Source organism: Schistocerca americana, chromosome 5 (assembly GCF_021461395.2).
Source record: "Schistocerca americana isolate TAMUIC-IGC-003095 chromosome 5, iqSchAmer2.1, whole genome shotgun sequence".
Classification (NCBI taxonomy): Eukaryota; Metazoa; Arthropoda; class Insecta; order Orthoptera; family Acrididae; genus Schistocerca; species Schistocerca americana.
The window spans coordinates 368893433-368915793 of NC_060123.1; the positions used below are offsets into that span (position 1 = coordinate 368893433).

The 22361-nt window shown below is 39.2% G+C and overlaps 1 protein-coding gene across 1 annotated transcript in view; it reads right to left on the minus strand.

Annotated features, from left to right (window-relative positions):
- Window positions 1-22361, minus strand: part of LOC124616388 (anillin-like) — a 110351-nt gene that overhangs the window by 81597 nt on the left and 6393 nt on the right. Inside the window, exons 3-4 of the mRNA XM_047144694.1 lie at window positions 19184-19288; window positions 18975-19095 (exon numbers count right to left, since the gene is read on the minus strand). Of these exons, the coding sequence (XP_047000650.1) occupies window positions 18975-19095; window positions 19184-19288 (226 nt within the window). The remainder of the gene's footprint in view (window positions 1-18974; window positions 19096-19183; window positions 19289-22361) is intronic.

Genomic DNA, 22361 nt, shown 5'->3' on the forward strand with positions numbered 1-22361 from the left:
CCAACCCCTTTCTATAGTGGATTTTTAAGCATTCCTTCTGCCTTTAGTTTCTCAAATTTTATGACTTTGTTCCCATTGCTGCTGATTTTAAATTTCGTTTTTTTCCTGTTTTCTACGTCACGTTCTTTGATCACTCGCCTTGCATGTGCTCTCACAGACCTGAAGACATGAAGATTGTCTGTAGTTGGACACTGTTTGACGTTCTGAAGAGCTGTCCATCTGGCCCTGATTGCCAATCAACAGTCATCATTCCACCACGGTACAGGCTGTTGTCAGAGGTGGTTACTAGACCTGGGGATAAACTCTGTGGCAGCCCTTCAGATCTCATGAGCGATATGGGCCACCACCTATTGTGCACAATCCTTTCGTTCAAAAATAGCCCGTCAACTGTACTTTTTTGTTTTGTTTGTGGTTTTAGGGCGCAAAACTTCTATGGTCATTAGCGCCCAGCCCGTGACGTAGAAAACAGGAAAAAAAACGAAATTTAAAATCAGCAGCAATGGGAACAAAGTCATAAAATTTGAGAAACTAAAGGCAGAAGGAATGCTTAAAAATCCACTATAGAAAGGGGTTGGTTGTCCCCAAAAAAAGCTTCAAATGACTGACATCATTTCACTGTCACTAATAAACTGTAGAACGCGGTCAGCTGAGCGCGTGTCATCTGCTAAAATCGACGATAGAGCAGGCGATAGCTGTAGACGGGAGCGTAACGGATTAAAATAGGGGCATTCAATTAAAAGGTGTCTGACCGTCCACAGCTGAGAGCAGTGGGGACAGAGTGGGAGAGGATCACCGCTTAAAAGATGTCGATGACTAAAAAGACAGTGCCCTATCCGGAGTCTAGCTAAAATTACCTCCTCCCGACGACGCGTTCGGGAGGAAGAGGTCCAAGCGCAGGGAAGGGCTTTCACTTCGCGCAATTTATTATGGGGAAGTGTTGACCAATGCGCATGCCATAAATGAGCAACTTGGCGACATAAACCGCTCCGTAGATCGGTAAACGGAAGAGACTGAATAGCTGGCCGAGGAAGAGAGACTGCAGCCTTGGCCGCTATATCGGCCGCCTCATTTCCACAGATACCAGCGTGTCCTGGGAGCCAGAGGAACGCCACTGAGACGCCCCCCAGGTGGAGCAAGCGCAGACAGTCCTGAATCCGGTGGACCAGAGGGTGCACAGGGTAAAGAGCTTGGAGACTTAGGAGAGAGCTGAGAGAATCTGAGCAGATTACGTACTGTATCCGCTGATGGCGGCGGATGTAGTGGACAGCCTGGAGAACAGCGTAAAGCTCCGCAGTATAAACCGAACACTGGTCGGGAAGCCGAAAGTGATTTGGGGTTTCGCCAACAAGATAGGCACTCCCTGCACCTAACGATGTTTTCGAGCCGTCGGTGCAAATAAATGTGGCTTCCGTCATTTGTGCACATAGAGCAGCAAATGCCCGATGGTAAACAAGTGTAGGGGTACCATCCTTGGGAAATTGACAGAGGTCTCTGAGCAAGTCGATCCGGGGACGGAGCCAAGGTGGTGCTGTACCCCAAGTTGTCAAGAAGGTTTTAGGAAAGCGGAAGGAAAGAGAATGGAGCAGTTGACGGAAGCGGACTCCCGGGGGTAGTAGGGAGGAGGAGCGGCCTGCATACCCGACATCAAAGGAGGCGTCGAAAAAAGGTCATGGGCTGGATTAGCAGGCATGGAAGACAGATGGCTAGCATAACGACTCAGAAGGACTGCCCGCCGATTCGACAGCGGAGGTTCAGCAGTCTCAGCATAAAGGCTTTCCACACCGTCAACTATACTGTAACCAATTTGCCCTTTGTAGCATAAACCTGTGTGGACTCCTGCTGGTCACTGTCCTAGTCGGCAGACAGATCCACACTGCGAAGTGGCGGTCACTAGAATGTAAATCCGGAGACACCTCCCACTGAACTGAATCTGCAATAGCTGGGGAACAAAAACCAAGGTCAATGACTGAGAAAGACCCTGTAACTGTGGAAAAGTGAGTCATCTGACCCACGTTCAGAAGGCAGATATCCTCAGAATGGACGAGTCGATCAATCAGCCTACCCCTGGAGCAAGTAGTAGCCAAGCCCCACAGCACATTGTGGGCATTGAAGTCCCCCACAAGAAGGAATGGAAGTCCTGATAGAAGTCTGCTAGTGCATCCGCATCCAAAGTGTCATGGGGGGGGGGGGGGGGCAGGTACAAAGAACATGCTGTGATAGTAAATGGTGAGAAAACTTTCACAGCAATTGCTTGGATGGTCGTGGCAAGAGGGACAGCAGAGGAGTGGTATCTGTCATCAAGAAAAATAGCCACTCCATGTTTAGCCCTGCCTACAGCAGTATCGTCTTTCCTGTATATGTGGTAGCCCCGTAATGTAGGTGTGCCTGTGACTTTAAAATGCGTTTCTTTTAAGCAGATGCAGAATGGTTTATCCTGGACCAGCAGCTGCAACTCTTCCAAATGTGAGCAATATCCATTCAAATTCCACTGCAACACAGAAGTCCCTATGGAAGCCATTGGTTAGTGATGATGGTTCTTTCCTTTCTCCCTCGTAGGCGGTGACTTACCAGGGAGGTCAGGGGGAACATTAGCTGGTTCCGCATTCTCTAGTTCTTCCGATTGGAAGTCCATATCTTCAAGAGCATAGTCGCCACAGAAAGGGAGAGCACTCATTGATCCGAAGGCTTACCTACTGCTTTCTTGGACTTAGAACTACTTTTAGAGGAGCGTTTTTCTTTACTGGCAGGAGGAGGAGAGTGCCTGGGTTGCTGGGACGGCTTAGGTGGTTTCTGAAGTTGGGGAGTGGTATGTGGCTTAGGTGGTAAGTCTACTGCTGACGGCTTCCAAGCAACATTAGTTGCATGTGGAGCATTTCCCCTACAGGTACAGTGACAAGTGCATGTGCTCATATTTGAATCTGTGGTCTGAGTTTGCGTGAAAGCATCACATTTAGCTATTGGTGTTTTAAGGGCTGATGCAAAAGAAGTTGCAAAAACTGGTGGGTGCATGGCTTTGTAAGCCTTTTTAGCTTCACCATAGGGTATGCGTCTCCGTACTTTCATCTCTTGAATTTTCTTTTCCTTGTTGTAAACCCTACACTTTCTGCTCCACACTGGGTGATCCCAGAGTAGTTAACACATTTCAGAGGAAGTGTACAAGAAGTCCCTGACTCGTGAGCAGAGTCTCCATAGTTGCCACATGTGGCGTTCCTGTTACATCCCATAGTGGTATGTCCAAATCTTTGACATTTACAGCATAGCATGGGGTTAGGAACAAACGGGCTAACCTGAAGGCGGATATAACCAGCAAGGATATATTCCAGTAATTTTTCCAATTTGCCATTGACTCTCCTCATATAATTCTGCACCTCTTTGATGCCCACATTCTTCCACTCTTCACCCAACTCCGTGGGGTCCATCTCCATTATATCAGAGCAGGTAACCATGCCCTTACTAATGTTAAGGGTGTTATGCAATTCAGCCTCAATTGGGTAGTCACCCAAGGCCTTACATTCTACAAGCTTAGTTATTTGGGTGGAATTAGCTGTTTCCACCAAAAGCATTCCATTACATAGTTGATTGACACTTTTCATAGATCCATCTATACCTTCCAATGCCTTGTTAATATAGAAAGGAGATATCTTCTCAAAGCTTCCCCCATTTTGCTTGATTACAATGAAAGTGATATGGCACACTAATGCCCTGTTACTATTACTCTGAGAATTCTTTTTGGGAGGACTGCCCAACCGAGCTCTTTTTGGGGAGTGGGTGTATTCAATGTAAGGATAATTTCTGTTTGTTTACACAAACAATTTTTTTACTTTGATCATTTGAGAAAATATGACATTCATTGACTGTCTTTTATAATTTTGTTGTGTGATGCATTTTTATGAATCCTAAATGCATTTTTATAACTGAATGTTGACATTTTTTATTTCAAATTTTGATGGTTTCTGATGTATGAACACTTAAAAATGTAGAGGGAACAGTTTTGGAACATCATGTGAAATGTAATTTTGATTTTGTACTTTTTGTAATGTTATTTCTATTATGAAAACTTTTCAGATACTGACACCTTGAGGTGTCTTCATCAGGTGCCACCTGTGACTGTTTGTCAAGTGGAATGGGTCCAATACTTGTACCTACTACCTTCCCCAGGATCAGTTCCAAGAGCTCCATCTGTGATCCCTTCCCACTACAAACATCTGGCAGATCTGGTTCTGTCAAGATGAACAGCATTCTCAAGAAGTGTAACATCTAGCATGTGGTACATCTGTCCTATACCAAAATAACAGGGCTACTGGGAAGTGTGAAAGAAGACATTGTTTTACAAAAAGCAGGAATTTATAATATAGCTTACCAATGTGGCAAGTCTTACACTGACCAGACAAATAGGGCAGTGGGAATCAGATATTGAGATCAGAGGCACACCTGGTCTATACAGATGATCATATCAGCCATTACTGACCACTGTCTGGCACTTAATCATACCATGATCTATGAAGAAATAAGGGTTCTGGCCCAGATACTGGGACAGTGTTACAAAAGTGTCAATAGAGATAGAGGTGGCAAAACCCCATAATCATGACACTGGGTACCAGCTCAACAAAGTCTGGGATTGTGCACTGGCATTGCTAAAAGCACAATTATTACAACAGCAGAACTCAACAAAAAGAAGAACTGAGGATGTGCATATAGGGAACAAAGCCCTCAGACAGAGCAACAGTTGCACCATACTGAGAACAGGATGTCAGATCTCAGTCAAGTGCACCAAACCAAAAACTAAAGCCAACTCATGCCCAGGCAAACCACACTGAAAATGAAACATCTCATGGTGTTTCTAGTGCAAATAAACAAAAAATGGAGCCCTTTGAACTGACCACAGAGAGGTTAGGCAGTAAGTATTAGTACTAACAACTGATGAAGATAATGAGGCACATTATCAAAACACTGTTCATGAATGACAGTGATACCCAGCAGAACAACAGACATCTCAAGATGTCGACAGATTGCTCGGAAAGCCTGAAGAATTACATTTGGGAATACTATTATAATATGAATGGATGGATATGGATAGAAGCACATTGTGAACGTTTTGAGATATTCATGAACATTTCTTAGTGCATAATTGAGAGTAGAGGGAGTCATTGCTGTTTGTAGATTTTAGGGTTTCTCTCAGAGAGTTGGCTTTCTAGAGGTTTTTTTAGGTGGTTCTGAGTACAGAGAGTTTTTTCTTTATTTTTCCAAAGAAAAAAAAACCGTATTTGATGCTATTTCAGAAAAACTTTAGTGTGTGGACATAAGAGTAAATATATCTATATTGCTACTACATATTGAATCTTAATCTTATCTGTGGTGGTAAGTTCCTAAGGGACCAAACTGCTGAGGTCATTGGTCCCTAGACTTACACACTACTTAATCTAATTTAAACTATCTTACACTAAGGACACATGCCCAAGGGGGACTCAAACTTCCACTCTTATCTGTCTCTCAGGACCAAAGATCCCATGCAATGGGAGGATGCCCTATCAGCTAGGGAGAGGTGGGGGTGAACTTTCAGTGCCTGCACAAAAAGACTTGTAAGTAAGTAGCCTGTGGAGTGATATCACAGAGTGAATACATATGGGCCAAACTGCAGCCCTGTTAGTGTACATAGTATTGCACACACTGGACTGTTTGTGGTGTTGGTGTGTGGCATTTAATATTGAAACTGTAACAACCTTTATGGTTCTTTTTGCTGAAATATCTTTTAAGTTACTAAAATATTGTTCAAAATGTATAACTGCAGTGCCATATGATGATAAAAGTGACAAATTATACTTTGTTTGTAGCAAAATGATATTCCAAACAGAACTGGCTACATCCAGCGAACAAACTGTAATGCGTCCACTGTTCCACTTGAAAGTGAGAGTAAGCCCTTGAAACACATTGCAGAGGGGGGAAGGAAGGGGAAGAGGAATAAAAATGACCAACAGAGATAATTGTTTTAAAATATATTTTAGGACTGAAGATATAATAAACTCAGTATTGCTTACAAACTGTAATTTCAAGAGCCTATTTACCATCATATGTCTAATGAGAGAGATATACTGAAGAGATCAAATCAGGGTCTGAAAGACATGAGTGACACAGGTGTATACACCCATACCAAGAAAGATTTAGTGATACATGTACTTGAGGAGTAAATTTTTCTGGTAACATTGTCTATATACATCCTGACATGAAATCAAAATAACCATAAATAATAGATCATATAAAAGAATATTAAAATAATATCATTGAACTAAACAGATATCTTACTGTCTCAAAGTGCTCTTTCAAATTGTTCTTGACTTATTGTATCTACCAACTCATCTTCTAAACAACTTCAGTTTGTTTCAACTTTGGTGACACTGGGTACACAAGTATTGAGGTTAGGTCTATCAGTAGAGTGTAAACAAATTGAAATATGAAGTGGTGTACTTTTGGGTTTTGGTTATCTAGGTGTCTGTAGGATTAAAGTGATGTTGACTACAAAAACAAGGAGTGACATGCTACTACATGGAGGCCATGGTATGCAATCTGAACATGGATGGGTTCACAATATCTGAGGAAAAATTCATTCAATTAAGAGAAAATATACAAATTAAGAAAAATACAGGCAAGCAAAACATCTGGATGCAGAACAGCCCACACCTACGATACTGAAATGCCACAGTTCAAGTTGGCCAATTCTATTTTAAGAAAAACTGTTGTCAGGAGTAAAGGCTTCACACATCATAAAGCTGAATTCTTTATCCAGTATTCATTTATTTAAACTGTTGCAGTAGTGTTTCCCATTCATAAATTGCAGTACATATGCTTAAACTTCAAAGTTTTGCTCCTGTACAGATCCTCTTACAAAAAAGTAGTCTGCACACCATTCTCTACTATATGAGGACTTTCCTATTATCATTACTACTGGACTGCAGTTTTAGATCTATCAGCCCACCCAGCATTTATGCTTCTCCGTGTTCCTGGCTGGTATACTCCGTTACCAACATGCTCCTAATCTACGAGCTGTGGTTGTCAAAATTTGAGAAATTTTTGCTTTGCCAGTTATGAATTGTGAGTGTAGCTCTGACAAGTTTTACAACTATCTGTTGGTGCAACAGAACTGGCACTTCATACAAACGAAATTTGGATATCAGAATGCCAAACACATTTCCCACAACAAAGGCTTAATTAAATGTGATGTTAATAGAAATATGTCATCATTAACTAAAATCACATCATCTAGCCAACCAAGAAAACTGGGGTCTATTGGTGGTGGTGGTGGTGGTGGTTGTTAGTGTTTAACGTCCCGTCGACAACAAGGTCATTAGAGACTGAGCGCAAGCTCGGGTTAGGGAAGGATTGGGAAGGAAATCGGCCGTGCCCTTTCAAAGGAACCATTCCGGCATTTGCCTGAAACGATTGAGGGAAATCACGGAAAACCTAAATCAGGATGGCCGGAGACGGGATTGAACCGTCGTCCTCCCGAATGCGAGTCCAGTGTGCTAACCACTGCGCCATCTCGCTCGGTGGGGTCTATTGCATGCAACATGATTTGTAATTTCATTTATGGCAACAATGTTTCAGGCATTATAGTATCTTTCTTCCTTCTTACCTCCTTAACTCTATTTAGAAGGAACACTAACTGTTCTGATGCCATTTTAAGTTAATCAGAATAACTTCCATGGTCTTCCACTGCAATTTCTTTCAGCAATGTTGCAGAGTCACTGAGCTGATGCCTTTTTTTTATCCAGTCATAAACCCAATATGTTTCTCATTTCTTTTCTTATGCAGAAGTTTCACCTATCCAAACATTAACTCCACCATAACTTGTGCAGCTGCCAAAACTTTCATTTTAGAAATGACTGCAGCACTCATGAAAAGACAAAATTGAAGTTCACAGAGGTGATGCCATGTATATAGTCATGTACAAAACCATTTGTGTGCAACTCATTCAATGCATTAAGTGGTGCAACTCAGTGTCATCGTGTAAATTAGCCTTTATGCTCTGTGCAAAATTCTATCAGACGGCTACCTATTACTGCATTATTCCTAACTACCCATCCACCCACCCACCCACCCAATTAAGGGATCCAAACTTCCAAGCACTGAACCATGGAATGCCCATTTTGTATTTTCTGATGATGACATGCTCCTGAGTAGTTCCTATCCAGAGATCAAAATGGCATACTGCTTAGTCTTTGGAATATTTTACCCACGAGGATGTTATAATCATTTAACAACGTTCTAAAGCTTCATGTCCTCAGGAAATGTGGCAGCAGTAGTTTCCCCTTGCTGTCAGCCATTTGCATTACGAGTTACAGCAACATGTTCGCTAATGTTTCAAGGGCAGGATAATTACCCAAAATTTTATCCTTCCAACTACTGAAAAGGCTGCTGCCTCCCTCCAGGAACTTTAGGTTAGCCTGGCCTATGATTGCACCTCCATTATGATTGCACCTATCTGTATCAATAAGGCATGCAAGTCACTCCACCTTGGCAAGGTCCATGCTCTATGCAGCTATTGGGAATGTTAACAACTCAATCCATGAAATTGGCCTGTAGTTTCTTAAAACAAATTGTTTCTCTACTGGAAGACTGCCTTTCCTTTACTTATTATAATCATTTAGAAAAATATGTTCCTCATTTCAGTATTTAATGTGGGTATTAAGTCTTTAGTTACCTGTTACTGCATTTCCTCATGAGATACAATGTAGCAGGCTATCCATGGTAACAAATGAATGTCATATTTTGTTATTTTAGTTTGTTTGAAACACATCTCAGTAATAGTTGTGAAAGAGAGAGGATAAATAAGCTGGATTTATTTATTTATTGCAGTGTACTCAATTCATCTGCTTAAATTTGTGTTACGGGTTTATATGCAATAGTTACAAAATTTCTGTTTAATGAGATTGCTGTGTCTTTGGAACCTACATCTATTTCACCAACTTTCAGAGGATGAATGTCTTCTATGTACTTTATGATAGATCAGAAATTCCACGAGTTTTTTTCTCCTTTATCTGTCGTTCCTCTCACAAAGAAAATATTTCCTTCTCTGGTGAATCTTCATTCTCTCTCCTTTGTATATCATGCTGATTATTTTATGTCCAAGTGTCTTTTTGATTAGAGAGCCCACAGTACGAGAGAAGTATGTGTCCAGTGACCCCATTTTCTGCTTCTGGCACTTTTTATTAGCATTTCTTGTGTAGTACATCTACTACTGCACAAAAAGTAAATAATGGGAGAAATGAAATTGGAGATATGATATTGCATAAAGAATTTAACAAAGCACATTATTATTATTATTATTATTATTATTACTATTATTCTTTCTTTTCTCAGACGTTATGTCTGGTCAAAAATGGAAAGTGACATGGACCTTGATCAAGCGTCACTTCCTTTTAACTGTACGGTATATGTTACATTGCATTTAGGAACTTTCGGGTAATTGAACATGTATCAATAATTACAGATTTCTGTAGTTGTATATATAAGTTTGGATTTAGCTGTATTGTATTGATGTACTGGTGGATATTGTGTGGTATGACTCCTGTAGTTGATAGTATAATTGGTATAATGTCAACTTTATTCTGATGCCACATGTCCTTGACTTCCTCAGCCAGTTGGATGTATTTTTCAATTTTTTCTCCTGTTTTCTTTTGTATATTTGTTGTATTGGGTATGGATATTTCGATTAGTTGTGTTAATTTCTTCTTTTTATTGGTGAGTATGATGTCAGGTTTGTTATGTGGTGGTGTTTTATCTGTTGTAATGGTTCTGTTCCAGTATAATTTGTATTCATCATTCTCCAGTACATTTTGTGGTGCATACTTGTATGTGGGAACATGTTGTTTTATTAGTTTATGTTGTATGGCAAGTTGTTGATGTATTATTTTTGCTACATTGTCATGTCTTCTGGGGTATTCTGTATTTGCTAGTATTGTACATCCGCTTGTGATGTGATCTACTGTTTCTATTTGTTGTTTGCAAAGTCTGCATTTATCTGTTGTGGTATTGGGATCTTTAATAATATGCTTGCTGTAATGTCTGGTGTTTATTGTTTGATCCTGTATTGCAATCATGAATCCTTCTGTCTCACTGTATATATTGCCTTTTCTTAGCCATGTGTTGGATGCGTCTTGATTGATGTGTGGCTGTGTTAGATGATACGGGTGCTTGCCAGTAGTGTTTTCTTTTTCCAATTTACTTTCTTCATATCTGTTGATGTTATGTGATCTAAAGGGTTGTAGAAGTGGTTATGAAATTGCAGTGGTGTAGCCGATGTATTTATATGAGTGATTGCTTTGTGTATTTTGCTAGTTTCTGCTAGTTCTAGAAGGAATTTTCTTAAATTGTCTACTTGTCCACAATGTAGGTTTTTTTATGTCGATAAATCCCCTTCCTCCTTCCTTCCTGCTTAATGTGAATCTTTCTGTTGCTGAATGTATGTGATGTATTCTATATTTGTGGCATTGTGATCGTGTAAGTGTATTGAGTGCATCTAGGGCTGTGTTACTCCATTTCACTACTCCAAATGAGTAGGTCAATATTGGTATAGCATAAGTATTTATAGCTTTTGTCTTGTTTCTTTCTGTCAGTTCTGTTTGCAGTATTTTTGTTAGTCTTTGTCTATATTTTTCTTTTAGTTCTTCTTTAATATTTGTATTATCTATTCCTTTTTTTGTCTGCATCCTAGATATTTATAGGCATCTGTTTTTTCCATCGTTTCAATGCAGTCGCTGTGGTTATTCAATATGTAATCTTGTTTAGTGTGTTTTCCATTGACTATGCTATTTTTCTTACATTTGTCTGTTCCAAAAGCCATATTTATTTCATTGTTGAATAATTCTGTTATCTTTAGTAATTGGTTGAGTTGTTGATTTGTTGCTGCCAGTAGTTTTGGATCATCCATGTATAGCAAATGTGTGATTTTGTGTGGGTATGTTCCAGTAATATTGTATCCATAATTTGTATTATTTAGCATGTTGGATAGTGGGTTCAGAGCAAGGCAGAACCAGAAAGTACTTAATGAGTCTCCTTGGTATATTCCACGCATAATCTGTATTGGCTGTGATGTGATATTATTTGAATTTGCTTGGATATTAAGTGTGGTTTTCCAATTTTTCATTACTATGTTTAGGAACTATATCAATTTAGGATCTACTTTGTATATTTTCAATATTTGTAGTAACCATGAGTGGGGTACACTATCAAAAGCTTTTTGGTAATCAAAGTATGTGTAATGTAGCGACCTTTGTTTAGTTTTAGCTTGATATGTCACCTCTGCATCTATTATCATTTGCTCTTTACATCCTCGTGCTCCTTTGCAGCAGCCTTTTTGTTCTTCATTTATAATTTTGTTCTGTGTTGTATGTATCATTAATTTCTGTGTAATGACTGAAGTTAATATTTTGTATATTGTTGGTAGGCATGTTATGGGGCGATATTTTCCTGGGTTTGCTTGTCTGCTTCATCTTTAGGTTTCAGTTAAGTTAGTCCATGTGTAAGTGTATCAGGGACTGTAGGGACTGTGTATGGGTCTGCAATGTAACTGATAAATAATTTATCTAAAAACAAAGATGATGAGACTTACCAAAAAAAGCGCTGGCAGGTCGATAGACACACAAACAAACACAAACATACACACAAAATTCAAGCTTTTGCAACAAACGGTTGCTTGATCAGGAAAGAGGGAAGGAGAGGGAAAGACGAAAGGTGTGGGTTTTAAGGGAGAGGGTAAGGAGTCATTCCAATCCCGGGAGCAGAAAGACTTACCTTAGGGGGGAAAAAAGGACAAGTATACACTCGCGCACACACACACACATATCCATCTGCACATACACAGACAAGCAGACTCCTTACCCTCTCCCTTAAAACCCACATCCTTTTGTCTTTCCCTCTCCTTCCCTCTTTCCTGATGAAGCAACCGTTTGTTGGAAAAGCTTGAATTTTGTGTGTATGTTTGTGTTTGTTTGTGTGTCTATCGACCTGCCAGCGCTTTTGTTTGGTAAGTCTCATCATCTTTGTTTTTGGATATATTTTTCCCACGTGGAATGTTTCCCTCTATTATATTCATATCATTAATTTGCACCTGATAAATAATTTAGTTAGATGTGAATGTGTTGAGGTAAACTACTTTAGCCAGAAATTTGCTATTTTATCTTTTCCAGGGGCTTTCTAATTGTGCGTAGAATTAATTGCTCGGGTGACTTCATGTTGCAAAATTATCACTTCAGGCATTTGTGGTATCATCTTGTATGTGCCTGTTTCTGCTTGTATCCACTGTGCATGCCTGTTATGTTGTACCGGGTTTGACCATATGTTGCTCCAGAAGTGTTCCATGTCTTATGTTTGGTGGATTGTCTATTTTAATGTGTGTGTTATCTATTGTCTCGTAAAATTTCTTTTGGTTTGTGTTGAATGTTTGGTTTTGTTTCCTTCTATTTTCGCTTTTTGTGTATGTTCTAAATCACTTGGCCAATGCTTGTAATTTCTGCTTCTTTTCACCTAATTGCTCTATCACTTCTTGTTGTGTGATTTTACCTAACCTTTTTCGTTTTTTGTCTGATATTTCATTTCTTATAAATTGTGTTAGCTGTCCGATGTCTTTTATCAGTTTTTCTATTCTGATCTGTAGCCTGTGTTGCCATGCTGGTTTTGTGGGTTTCTTCTGTGTGTTGGTTGGTTCTGATCTCTGCCTAGTGTATACATTTAGTGTAGTGAGTGCTCCTATATAAACCAGTAGTTTTTAACTCTTCCGTAGTTGTATTTTCATTTATTTTGTTGTGTATGATTGTGTTGATTGTTGTTGTTGTTGTTGTTGTTGTTTCAACTTGTGGGTTATTTGGTGGTCTATGCAAGAATGGTCTAACGCCTGTATTTGTGTGTTTGTATTCTATATATGTCAGCTGAAATTTTTCTTCTACACTTTGTGTTCTATTTGTGCTCGTTCTGGTGGCTGTCTTAAGATTTTGTTTTCCTCTGACTGTTTAATTGATGCGTGTTGTTCTTTGTTTGTTTGCTCTGGGATATTTGAGTCCATTACTACTTCTTCTTCTTCTTCTTCTTCTTCTTCCACATTATCTGGTTCCAGTATTTGTTGTACTTGTTGTTTGATGTTTTCTAATTCTGACTGGGGTATCCTGTTATTTTTGATTATTACATGGATCTGATCAGCTAGTCGTCGTTCTGTTAAAATTTTTAATTCTGGGTATCTGGTAATAAATGTTGTGTATACTTGTGATCTGTATCCAGTTGTGTTGGTTCCTAAGTTTGTTGCTTGGTAATAACAGAACATGAGGTGTCGGTTAACTTCATATGACCATCTCATCCTCTGTCTTTGTTTTCCTTCTAGAGTGATTGCAGGAAGCGTATCCTGCAAAACACCTCTAATTGGATTTAAATCATTTTCTGTGTGGCTAGCAGTGTCATTACCATTGTGGAAGGGCATAGGGTTCAAGCATCGCCCCCAACCATGACAGCGCTTGTCCAAGGCTTCATTAGTTCTGTCCTGAACCAACTAATCACACAAAAGGGAGGGGGGGGGGTTAGCCCTATTAGTGGTTTGTTCTTTTCGTCGCCTTTTACGACTGACAGAACATACTGGAGGCCTATTCTTGTATTATTATTATTATTATTATTATTATTATTATTAATGACCTGTGGGGCACTCAACTGTGTGGTCATCAGCACCTGTATGAAGTCCCACTTTTTACACAATCCAGTTTTTACACAGTCCAATCTAGTCACCACCAAAACTAATGATGATGATGATGATGATGATGATTATGATGATGATTATGATGACAACACATATACCCAGTCCTCGGGCAGAGAAAAAAATCACCAATCCAGCTGGGAATCGTACCCAGGACCCCGTGATCCAGAGGCGTCAACACTAGTCACTAGACCACGAGTTGTGGACTGTTCCATCTCGTGAGCAAGAGGTATGAGACGGGTTAAATAACCTCAGACTTCAAGAAGAATATAATAATTCCAATCCCAAAGAAAGCAGATGTTGACAGGTGTGGAAATTACCAAACTATCAGTTTAATAAGTCATGGTTGCAAAATCCTAACACGAATTTTTTTACAGACATATGGGAAAGCTGGTAGAAGCTGACCTTGGGGAAGATCAGTTTGGATTCCATAGAAATGTTGGAACACGCAAGGCAATGCTGACCCTATGACTTATCTTGGAAAATAGATTAAGGAAAGGCAAACCTACGTTTCTAGCATTTGTAGACTTAGAGAAAGCTTTTGACAATGTTGACTGGAATACTCACTTTCAAATTCTGAAGGTGACAGGGGTAAAATATAGGGAGAGAAAGGCTATTTACAATTTCTACAGAAACCAGATGACAGTTACATGTGTCAACAGGCATCTACATCTACATCTACATCCATACTCCGGAAACCATCTGACAGTGTGTGGCGGAGGGTACTTTGAGTACCTGCATCGCTTCTCCCTTCTATTCCTGTCTTTATTGTTCATCGAAAGAAAGATTGTCCGTATGCCTCTGTGTAGGCTTTAATCTCTCTGATTTCATCCTCATGGTCTCTATGCGAGATATACATAGGAGGGAGCAATAAACTGCTTGACTCATCGGTGAAGATATGTTCTTGAAACTTCAACAAAAGCCCATACCGAGCTACTGAGCATCTCTATTGCAGAGTCTTCCACTGGAGTTTATCTATCATCCCTGTAACGCTTTCAATATTACTAAATGATCCTGTAATGAAGCGCGCTGCTCTCCGTTGGATGCCCCCCCCCCCCCTCTCTCTCTCTCTCTCTCTCTCTCTCTCTCTCTCTCTCTCTCTCTCTCTCTCTCTCTCTCTCTCTCTCTCTCTCTCTCTCTCTCAACTGGTACGGATCCCACACTGGTGAGCAATATTCAAGCAGTGGGTGAACAAGTGTACTAAATGTACGTACTTTGTTTTCGGACAGCATTTCCTTAGGATTCTTCCAAAGAATCTCAATCTGGCATCTGATTTACCGACGATCAACTTTATGTGATCATTCCATTTTAAATCACTCCTAATGCCTACTCCCAGACAATTTATGGAATTAACTGCTTCCAGTTGCTGACCTCCTATATTGTAGCTAAGTGATAATCTTTCTTTCTATGTATTCACAGCACATTACACTTGTCTACATTGAGATTCAATTGCCATTCCCTGCACAATGTGTCAATTTGTTGCAGATCCTCCTGCATTTCAGTACAATTTTCCATTGTTACAACCTCTCGATATACCACAGCATCATCCGCAAAAAGCCTCAGTGATCTTCCGATGTTATCCACAAGGTCATTTATGTATATTGTGTATAGCGATGGTCCTAAGACACTCCCCTGCGGCACACCTGAAATCACTCTTACTTTGGAAGACTTCTCTCCATTGAGAATAACATGCTGCATTTTGTTATCTGGGAACTCTTCAATCCAATCACACAATTGCTCTGATAATCCATATGCTCTTACTCTGTTCATTAAATGACTGTGGTGAACTGTATCTAACGCCTTGCAGAAGTCAAGAAACATGGCATCTACCTGGAAACCCGTGTCTATGGCCCTCTGAGTCTTGTGGACAAACAGCACGAGCTGGGTTTCACACGATCGTCATTTTTGAAACCCATGCTGATTCCTACAGAGTAGATTTCAAGTCTCCAGAAAAGTCATTATACTCTAATATAATACATGTTCCAAAATTCTACAACTGATTGACATTAGAGATATAGATGTATAGTTCTGCACATCTGTTCGAGATCCCTTCTTGAAAATGGGGATGACCTGCGCCCTTTTCCAATCCTTTGGAACCCTACGCTCTTCTAGAGACCTATGGTACATCGCTGCAAGAAGGGGGGCAAGTTCCTTCATGCACTCTGTGTAAAATCGAACTGGTATCCCATCAGGTCCAGCGGCCTTTCCTCTTTTGAGCGATTTTAATTGTTTCTCTATCCCTCTGTCATCTATCTTGATACCTACCACTGTCAACTGTGCGACAATCTAGAGAGGGAACTACAGTGCAGTCTTCCTCTGTGAAACAGCTTTGGAAAAAGACATTAGTATTTCGGCCTTTAGTCTGTCATCCTCTGTTTCAGTACCATTTTGGTCAGAGTGTTTGGACATTTTGTTTTGATCCACCTACTGCTTTGACATCAGACCGAAATTTCTTAGGATTTTCTGCCAAGTCAGTACATAGAACTTTGCTTTCGAATTCATTGAATGCCTCTTGCTTAGCCCTCCTCACACTACATTTCGCTCCACGTAAATTTTGTTTGTCTGCAAGGCTTTGGCTATGTTTATGTTTGCTGTGAAGTTACCTTTGCTTCCACAGCAGTTTTCTAACTCAGTTGTTGTACCATGGTGGCCCTTTTCCATCTCTTACGATCTTGCTTGGCACATACTCATCTAATGCATATTGTACGATGGTTTTGAACTTTGTCCACTGATCCTCAACACTATCTGTACTTGAGACAAAACTTTTGTGTTTAGCTGCTTTTTGTCACTTTTGCTAAACAGAAAAAATCTTCCTACCCTTTTTAATATTTCTATTTATGGCTGAAATCACTGATGCTGTAACTGCTTTATGATCGCTGATTTCCTGTTCTGTGTTAACCGTTTCAAATTCTTTGTCACCAGAAGGTCTAATATGTTATCACCACGAGTCGGTTCTCTGTTTCACTGCTCAAGGTAGTTTTCAGATAATGCACTTAAAAAAATTTCACTGGATTCTTTGCCCCTGCCACCTGTTATAAACGTTTGAGTCTCCCCATCTATATCCGGCAAATTAGGCAATGATTGAGAAGCAAGTGAGACAGGTTTGTAGCCTATCCCTCAATCAGTATATTGAGTGAACAGTAAAGGAAACAAAAGAAAAATTTGGAGCAGGAATTAAAATCCACAGAGGAAAATAAAAACTGTGGTTTGGTGACAACATTGTAATTCTGCCAGAGACAGTAAAGGACCTGGAAGAGCAGTTGAATGGAATGGGCAGTTTCTTGGAAGAGGATATGAGAGAGGATATAGGGTGAACAACAAAAGCAAGATGAGGATAATATAATGTAGTCTAATTAAATCTGGTGATGCTGAGGGAATTAGATTAGGAAATGAGATGCTTAAAGTAGTAGATGAGTTTTGCTATTTGGAAAGCAAAATAACTGATGATGATTGAAGTAGAGTGGATATAAACTGTAGGCATTTCTGAAGAAGAGAAATTTGTTAACATCAAATATAGACTGAAGTGTCAGGAAGTCTTTTCTGAAAGTATTTGTGTGGAGTGTAGCTATATATGGAAGTGAAACACAGATGAGAAATAGTTTGGACAAGAAGAAAATATAAGCTTTCAAATTGTTGTGCTACAGAAGAATGCTGAATATTAGATAGGTAGATCATTTAACTAATGAGGTACTGAATAGAATTTGGGGAGAAGAGGAATTTGTGCCACAAGTTGACTAGAAGAAGGGATCAGTCGGTAGGACACATTCTGAGGCATCAAGGGATCACCAATTAACTATTGGAGGCAAGCATGGAGGGTAAAAATCATAGAGGGAGACCAAGAGATAAATTCACTAGGCAGATTTCGAAGGTTGTAAGTTGCAGTAGTTACCCAGAGATGAAGAGGCTTGCCCGAGATATAGTAGTATGGAGAGCTCCAACACTGCAGACTCTGGACTGAAGACCACCACCACTACCACAGTAACAACAAAACAACAACAAAACAACACCAAAACAACAACAACAACAACACCAACACCAAAACAACAACAACAACAACACCAACACCAACACAACAACAACAACAACACCAACAACACCAACACCAAAACAACAACACCAACAACACCAACACCAAAACAACAACACCAACAACACCAACACCAAAACAACAACACCAACAACACCAACACCAAAACAACAACACCAACACCAACAACACCAACACCAAAACAACAACAACACCACCAACACCAAAACAACAACAACAACACCAACACCAAAACAACAACAACAACACCAACACCAAAACAACAACAAAACAACAACAACACCACCAACACCAAAACAACAACAACAACACCAACACCAAAACAACAACAAAACAACAACAACACCACCAACACCAAAACAACAACAACAACAACACCAACACCAAAACAACAACAACAACAACAACACCAAAACAACAACAACAACACCAAAACAACAACAACAACACCAACAACAACAACAACAACAAAAAAAAACAACAACTACAACAAAAAAAAAACAACAACTACAACAAAAAAAACCAACTGCAACAAAAAAAACAAACAACTACAAAAAAACCAACTACAACAAAAAAAAACCAACTACAACAAAAAAAAACAACTACAAAAAAAAACCAACTACAACAACAAAAAAACAACTACAACTACAACTACAACAAAACCAACTATAACTACAACAAAACCAACTACAACTACAACTACAACAAAACCAACTACAACTACAACTACAACAAAACCAACTACAACTACAACTACAACTACAACAAAACCAACTACAACTACAACTACAACAACAACACAACAACAACAACAACAACAACAAAACAACAACAAAATAACAACAAAACAACAAAATAACTGTAAAATTTGAATCATTGTCTTGATGTGGTGATTCTCCTTTTCCAGGCTGCAAAATGTCTTTTGTTTCCCCCATCATTCTCTGCACTTAGTAAGTTAGGCAAAAATAAATTAGGAAGAACACACAATTTTTAGCAATCAACTGTAGTTTTACAGTTGGTTCATTCAAATTTGTGATGTAGAAAAATTTGTGAAAAATCAGTACTTCTGTGTGTGTTGAAGTATATCATTTTACTTCAAACTGCCTTGTTTATAGGTCTTCATTTTCTAATCAGCAGAGCATATTTCTGTGTGAGGGAGAAAAATTGGAGGCATTAATTATTTGTATTTTTACTCACTTGATATGAGCAGGATTCTTTCGCACTCTACTCTCTCACGTGATGATATAAACTCTTTTGACTGCTCACAAACATCAAGTGCTTTGCTTGCTTGAATAATTATTGACATATGTATGTCTGCCTGGAAAAATAATTAAATTAAATAAACACAAATGAATAACTTCAACTGAACTTTATTATTCGGATGTAATAATGGTGAATAAGCAAACCTTTGAAAGTAGTGACTGGACTGCAGCTTGCACCTGTTTTTCTGTGGGTGATGTAGGTGCATCAGAAATGCACATTCTCACTGATGATAAATGTGGTCTTATTTTCTGCAAGTTTTAAAATAATCCACTTTTTATGCAATTAGTGCTTTTTACTTAAAAGAATTTTTGTTTGTTGTAGTTTTAAATGCTAAAACTAGAAACATTACATTAATATCCACATCCCTTCCCCTCGTCCTCTGAAACACCAAATTCCTTCTACTTTATTATCAGTGCTATACCATGCAATATATAAAAGCACTAACTACATCACAATAGAGTCAATTTTCAGTATTTAAATTTATTTGGTATTTTTTTCTAGTTTTGAAAGATAATACACGTGTGACAAAGATATGATACAGGTATTACAATAATATTGACACTTCCTCCAAAAATAAAAATTGAGTACTGAATTTCACATGGATTTAATCTTCTGCACTCCAGTTCTTTCATGCAGCATCTTGAGTCAAACCCTATCCAGTGGCTTGGTTAGTAGATCAGCTATCTGGTTGGTCCTGTCAATGTGTTCTAATTCAAGATCCTCATTCAAGAATCTTTCCCTGATGTGGAAGTGATGAACTTTTGTGTGTTTTCATTTAAAGTGATATGTGGGGTATTTGGACAGTTTTACTGTACTTGCATTGTCAACATACAGTGTAGAAGGTTTCATATGTTTGGAAGTTGCAAACAATCCATACAGCAACCTTTTTAACCAGACCAGCTCCTTTGCTCCTTTACTGGCTGCTATTACTTCTGATTCCATAGTAGATATTGCCACTGTCTTTTGTAATCTCACTTTGTTGTTGTTGTAGTTAATTCCATAGTCCACTGTATTCTTGAAGTACCAAAAATTCATTTTACTTGATTCTAGTCTTTAACTGTAGGATCTTCCATTGCTTTGGCTGTTTTGCTCACTGTGAAAGCAATGTCCTGGTGCGAGACTGTTTCCAAATTCATCAGACAACCCATTGTCTCTTGATATGGAACTTTGGCTGTGATCTTCTCTTTGAAATTATGTTCTTTGTGTCCGATTGGAGTAGAAACTCCATTAGACTCCGCCATTCCATACCATTTCAGAATTTCCTTTGTGTTGTCTTCTTGGTGCACTGCTACTGGCCTGTCTTGATTTTGCTGTATCTTCATACCCAAGAAATTGTTGAGAGACCCTAGGGTTGTAAGAAACTCCCACTTCAACATTTTCAAGAACTCTTCAATATCTGCTCTGTTGCTGCCCACAACTAAACCATCATCAACACAGATTGCAATAAATAGACAGTTCTTGTTGCTCCGATGGTAGAAGAGACACAGATCAGCATCACTGTTTGTAAATCCAGCCTGTATTGTGAAGCCTAGGAAATGCTTGTTCCAACATCGTGGTGCCTGTTCGAGACCTTACAAACTTTTCTTCAGCAAATAAGCAAACCCAGTACCCTCTCAAAAACCTTCTGGTTGTTCCATGTATACACCTCCTTCAAGTACACAATTTAGCAAAAGAATTTTGACATCAAACTGATTAAGCTTCAAATTCTGTGCAGCAGCCCATGCCAACAGAGTTTGAATTTTATCATAACACATGGCAGGGCTGAATGTTTCTTCATAGTCAGTTCCTTGTTCTTGTATGTGTCATTTGGTCACAAGTTGACACTTGAAGTGAACTATCTCATTTTCTGCAATTTTCTTCCGCAAGAGCCACTGATTTTGCAAAATCCATACACCACTTGAATGGTAAACTCATATCCAAGTATTACTCTCTTTCAGGGACTTTAATTCTTCGTGCCTGGCCTCCAGCCACTGAATTTTATTGCTGGAGTGCAAAGCTTCTGCATATGACGTTGGATCCTTGTCCTCGATGTTCCAGCCGTGTACACAATCTCCACTGGTCATCCATTCTGGTTTCTTCTTCTTGTACTTGCTTCTTTGTTTCTCACTCAAAACTTTGCACCTTCCAGAACTTGATACCACATCCAAATCTTCTTACTCCTCATTACTTCCTCCAGAACTTGACATTGTCTCCAAGTCTTCTTCCACTTTACTTTCTCTTTCTGTTCTCTCATCATGGCCGACAGCTTCACTTCTCATTCCTTTTTTCATCAGAAGTTTGATTAGGCTGACTAAAGTTGCTGGTGAAGACATTGTTCTACAAATTCAGTACACTGGTGTGCAGATTGCATACAACTTCAGGCTTGAATTTTATATCATAACTTAGTACAACTTTTATATATCTAAAAACAAAGATGATGTGACTTACCAAACGAAGCGCTGGCAGGTCGATAGACACACAAACTAACACACACACAAACACACAAAACTTTGTTTTTAGATATATTTTTCCCACGTGGAATGTTTCCCTCTATTATATTAGTACAACTTTTCTTTGAGATGGAAACCAAACTGTGAAGCCATCTCTGTCATTTGCATACCCCTTCAGATGTCCACGCACAGCTTTGTCATCAAATTTTGAATAAAAATTCTTACTCACATGCACATAACATTCTGTTCCAAAGATTCTCAGATGGTCCGGGTTATCTACTAGTCATCCACACCAGAGTTAGTATGGAGGTTTGTTCACAGTAGAGGACTTCACAGTGAAATTTAAAAAAAATATGCAGCACTATTGTACGTTTCTGCCCATAGTCCCTTTGGAAATTTACTGGGGTTCAAGATAGAATGTGCACATTCCACAAGAGTGCAGTTCTCTCTTTCTGCAACACCATTTTGCTGTGGTGTGTAAGGTGGAGTGATGCAATGATCTATGCCTCTGCTTGCTAGCAATTCCAAGGCTCTCTTGTTATCAAACTCTCTTCTTCCATCACAGCTGAACTGTTTGACAACATGACCATTTGTCTTGGCTTCATTCAAAAACTGTTCCAGACCTGTGCCGACTTCACTTTTCCGCTTAAGAAAGAAAATTTAACAGATGTTGCTAAAATCATCTTTGAAACTGATGTAATAGTGAGCTTTTCTGAGAGACTCTGTAAATGTAGATCTATTTACATCAGCATAGGTTTGCTCATCTGTAACCATTCATCAATTCATTCTATTCCTGAATGGAAGTCTATGCATTTTTCTGAGTGCACATTCATCACAGAATTGTTCTTTGCACCCATCCACACTGATGTTCATCTGCTTCAAGAGGCGTTTC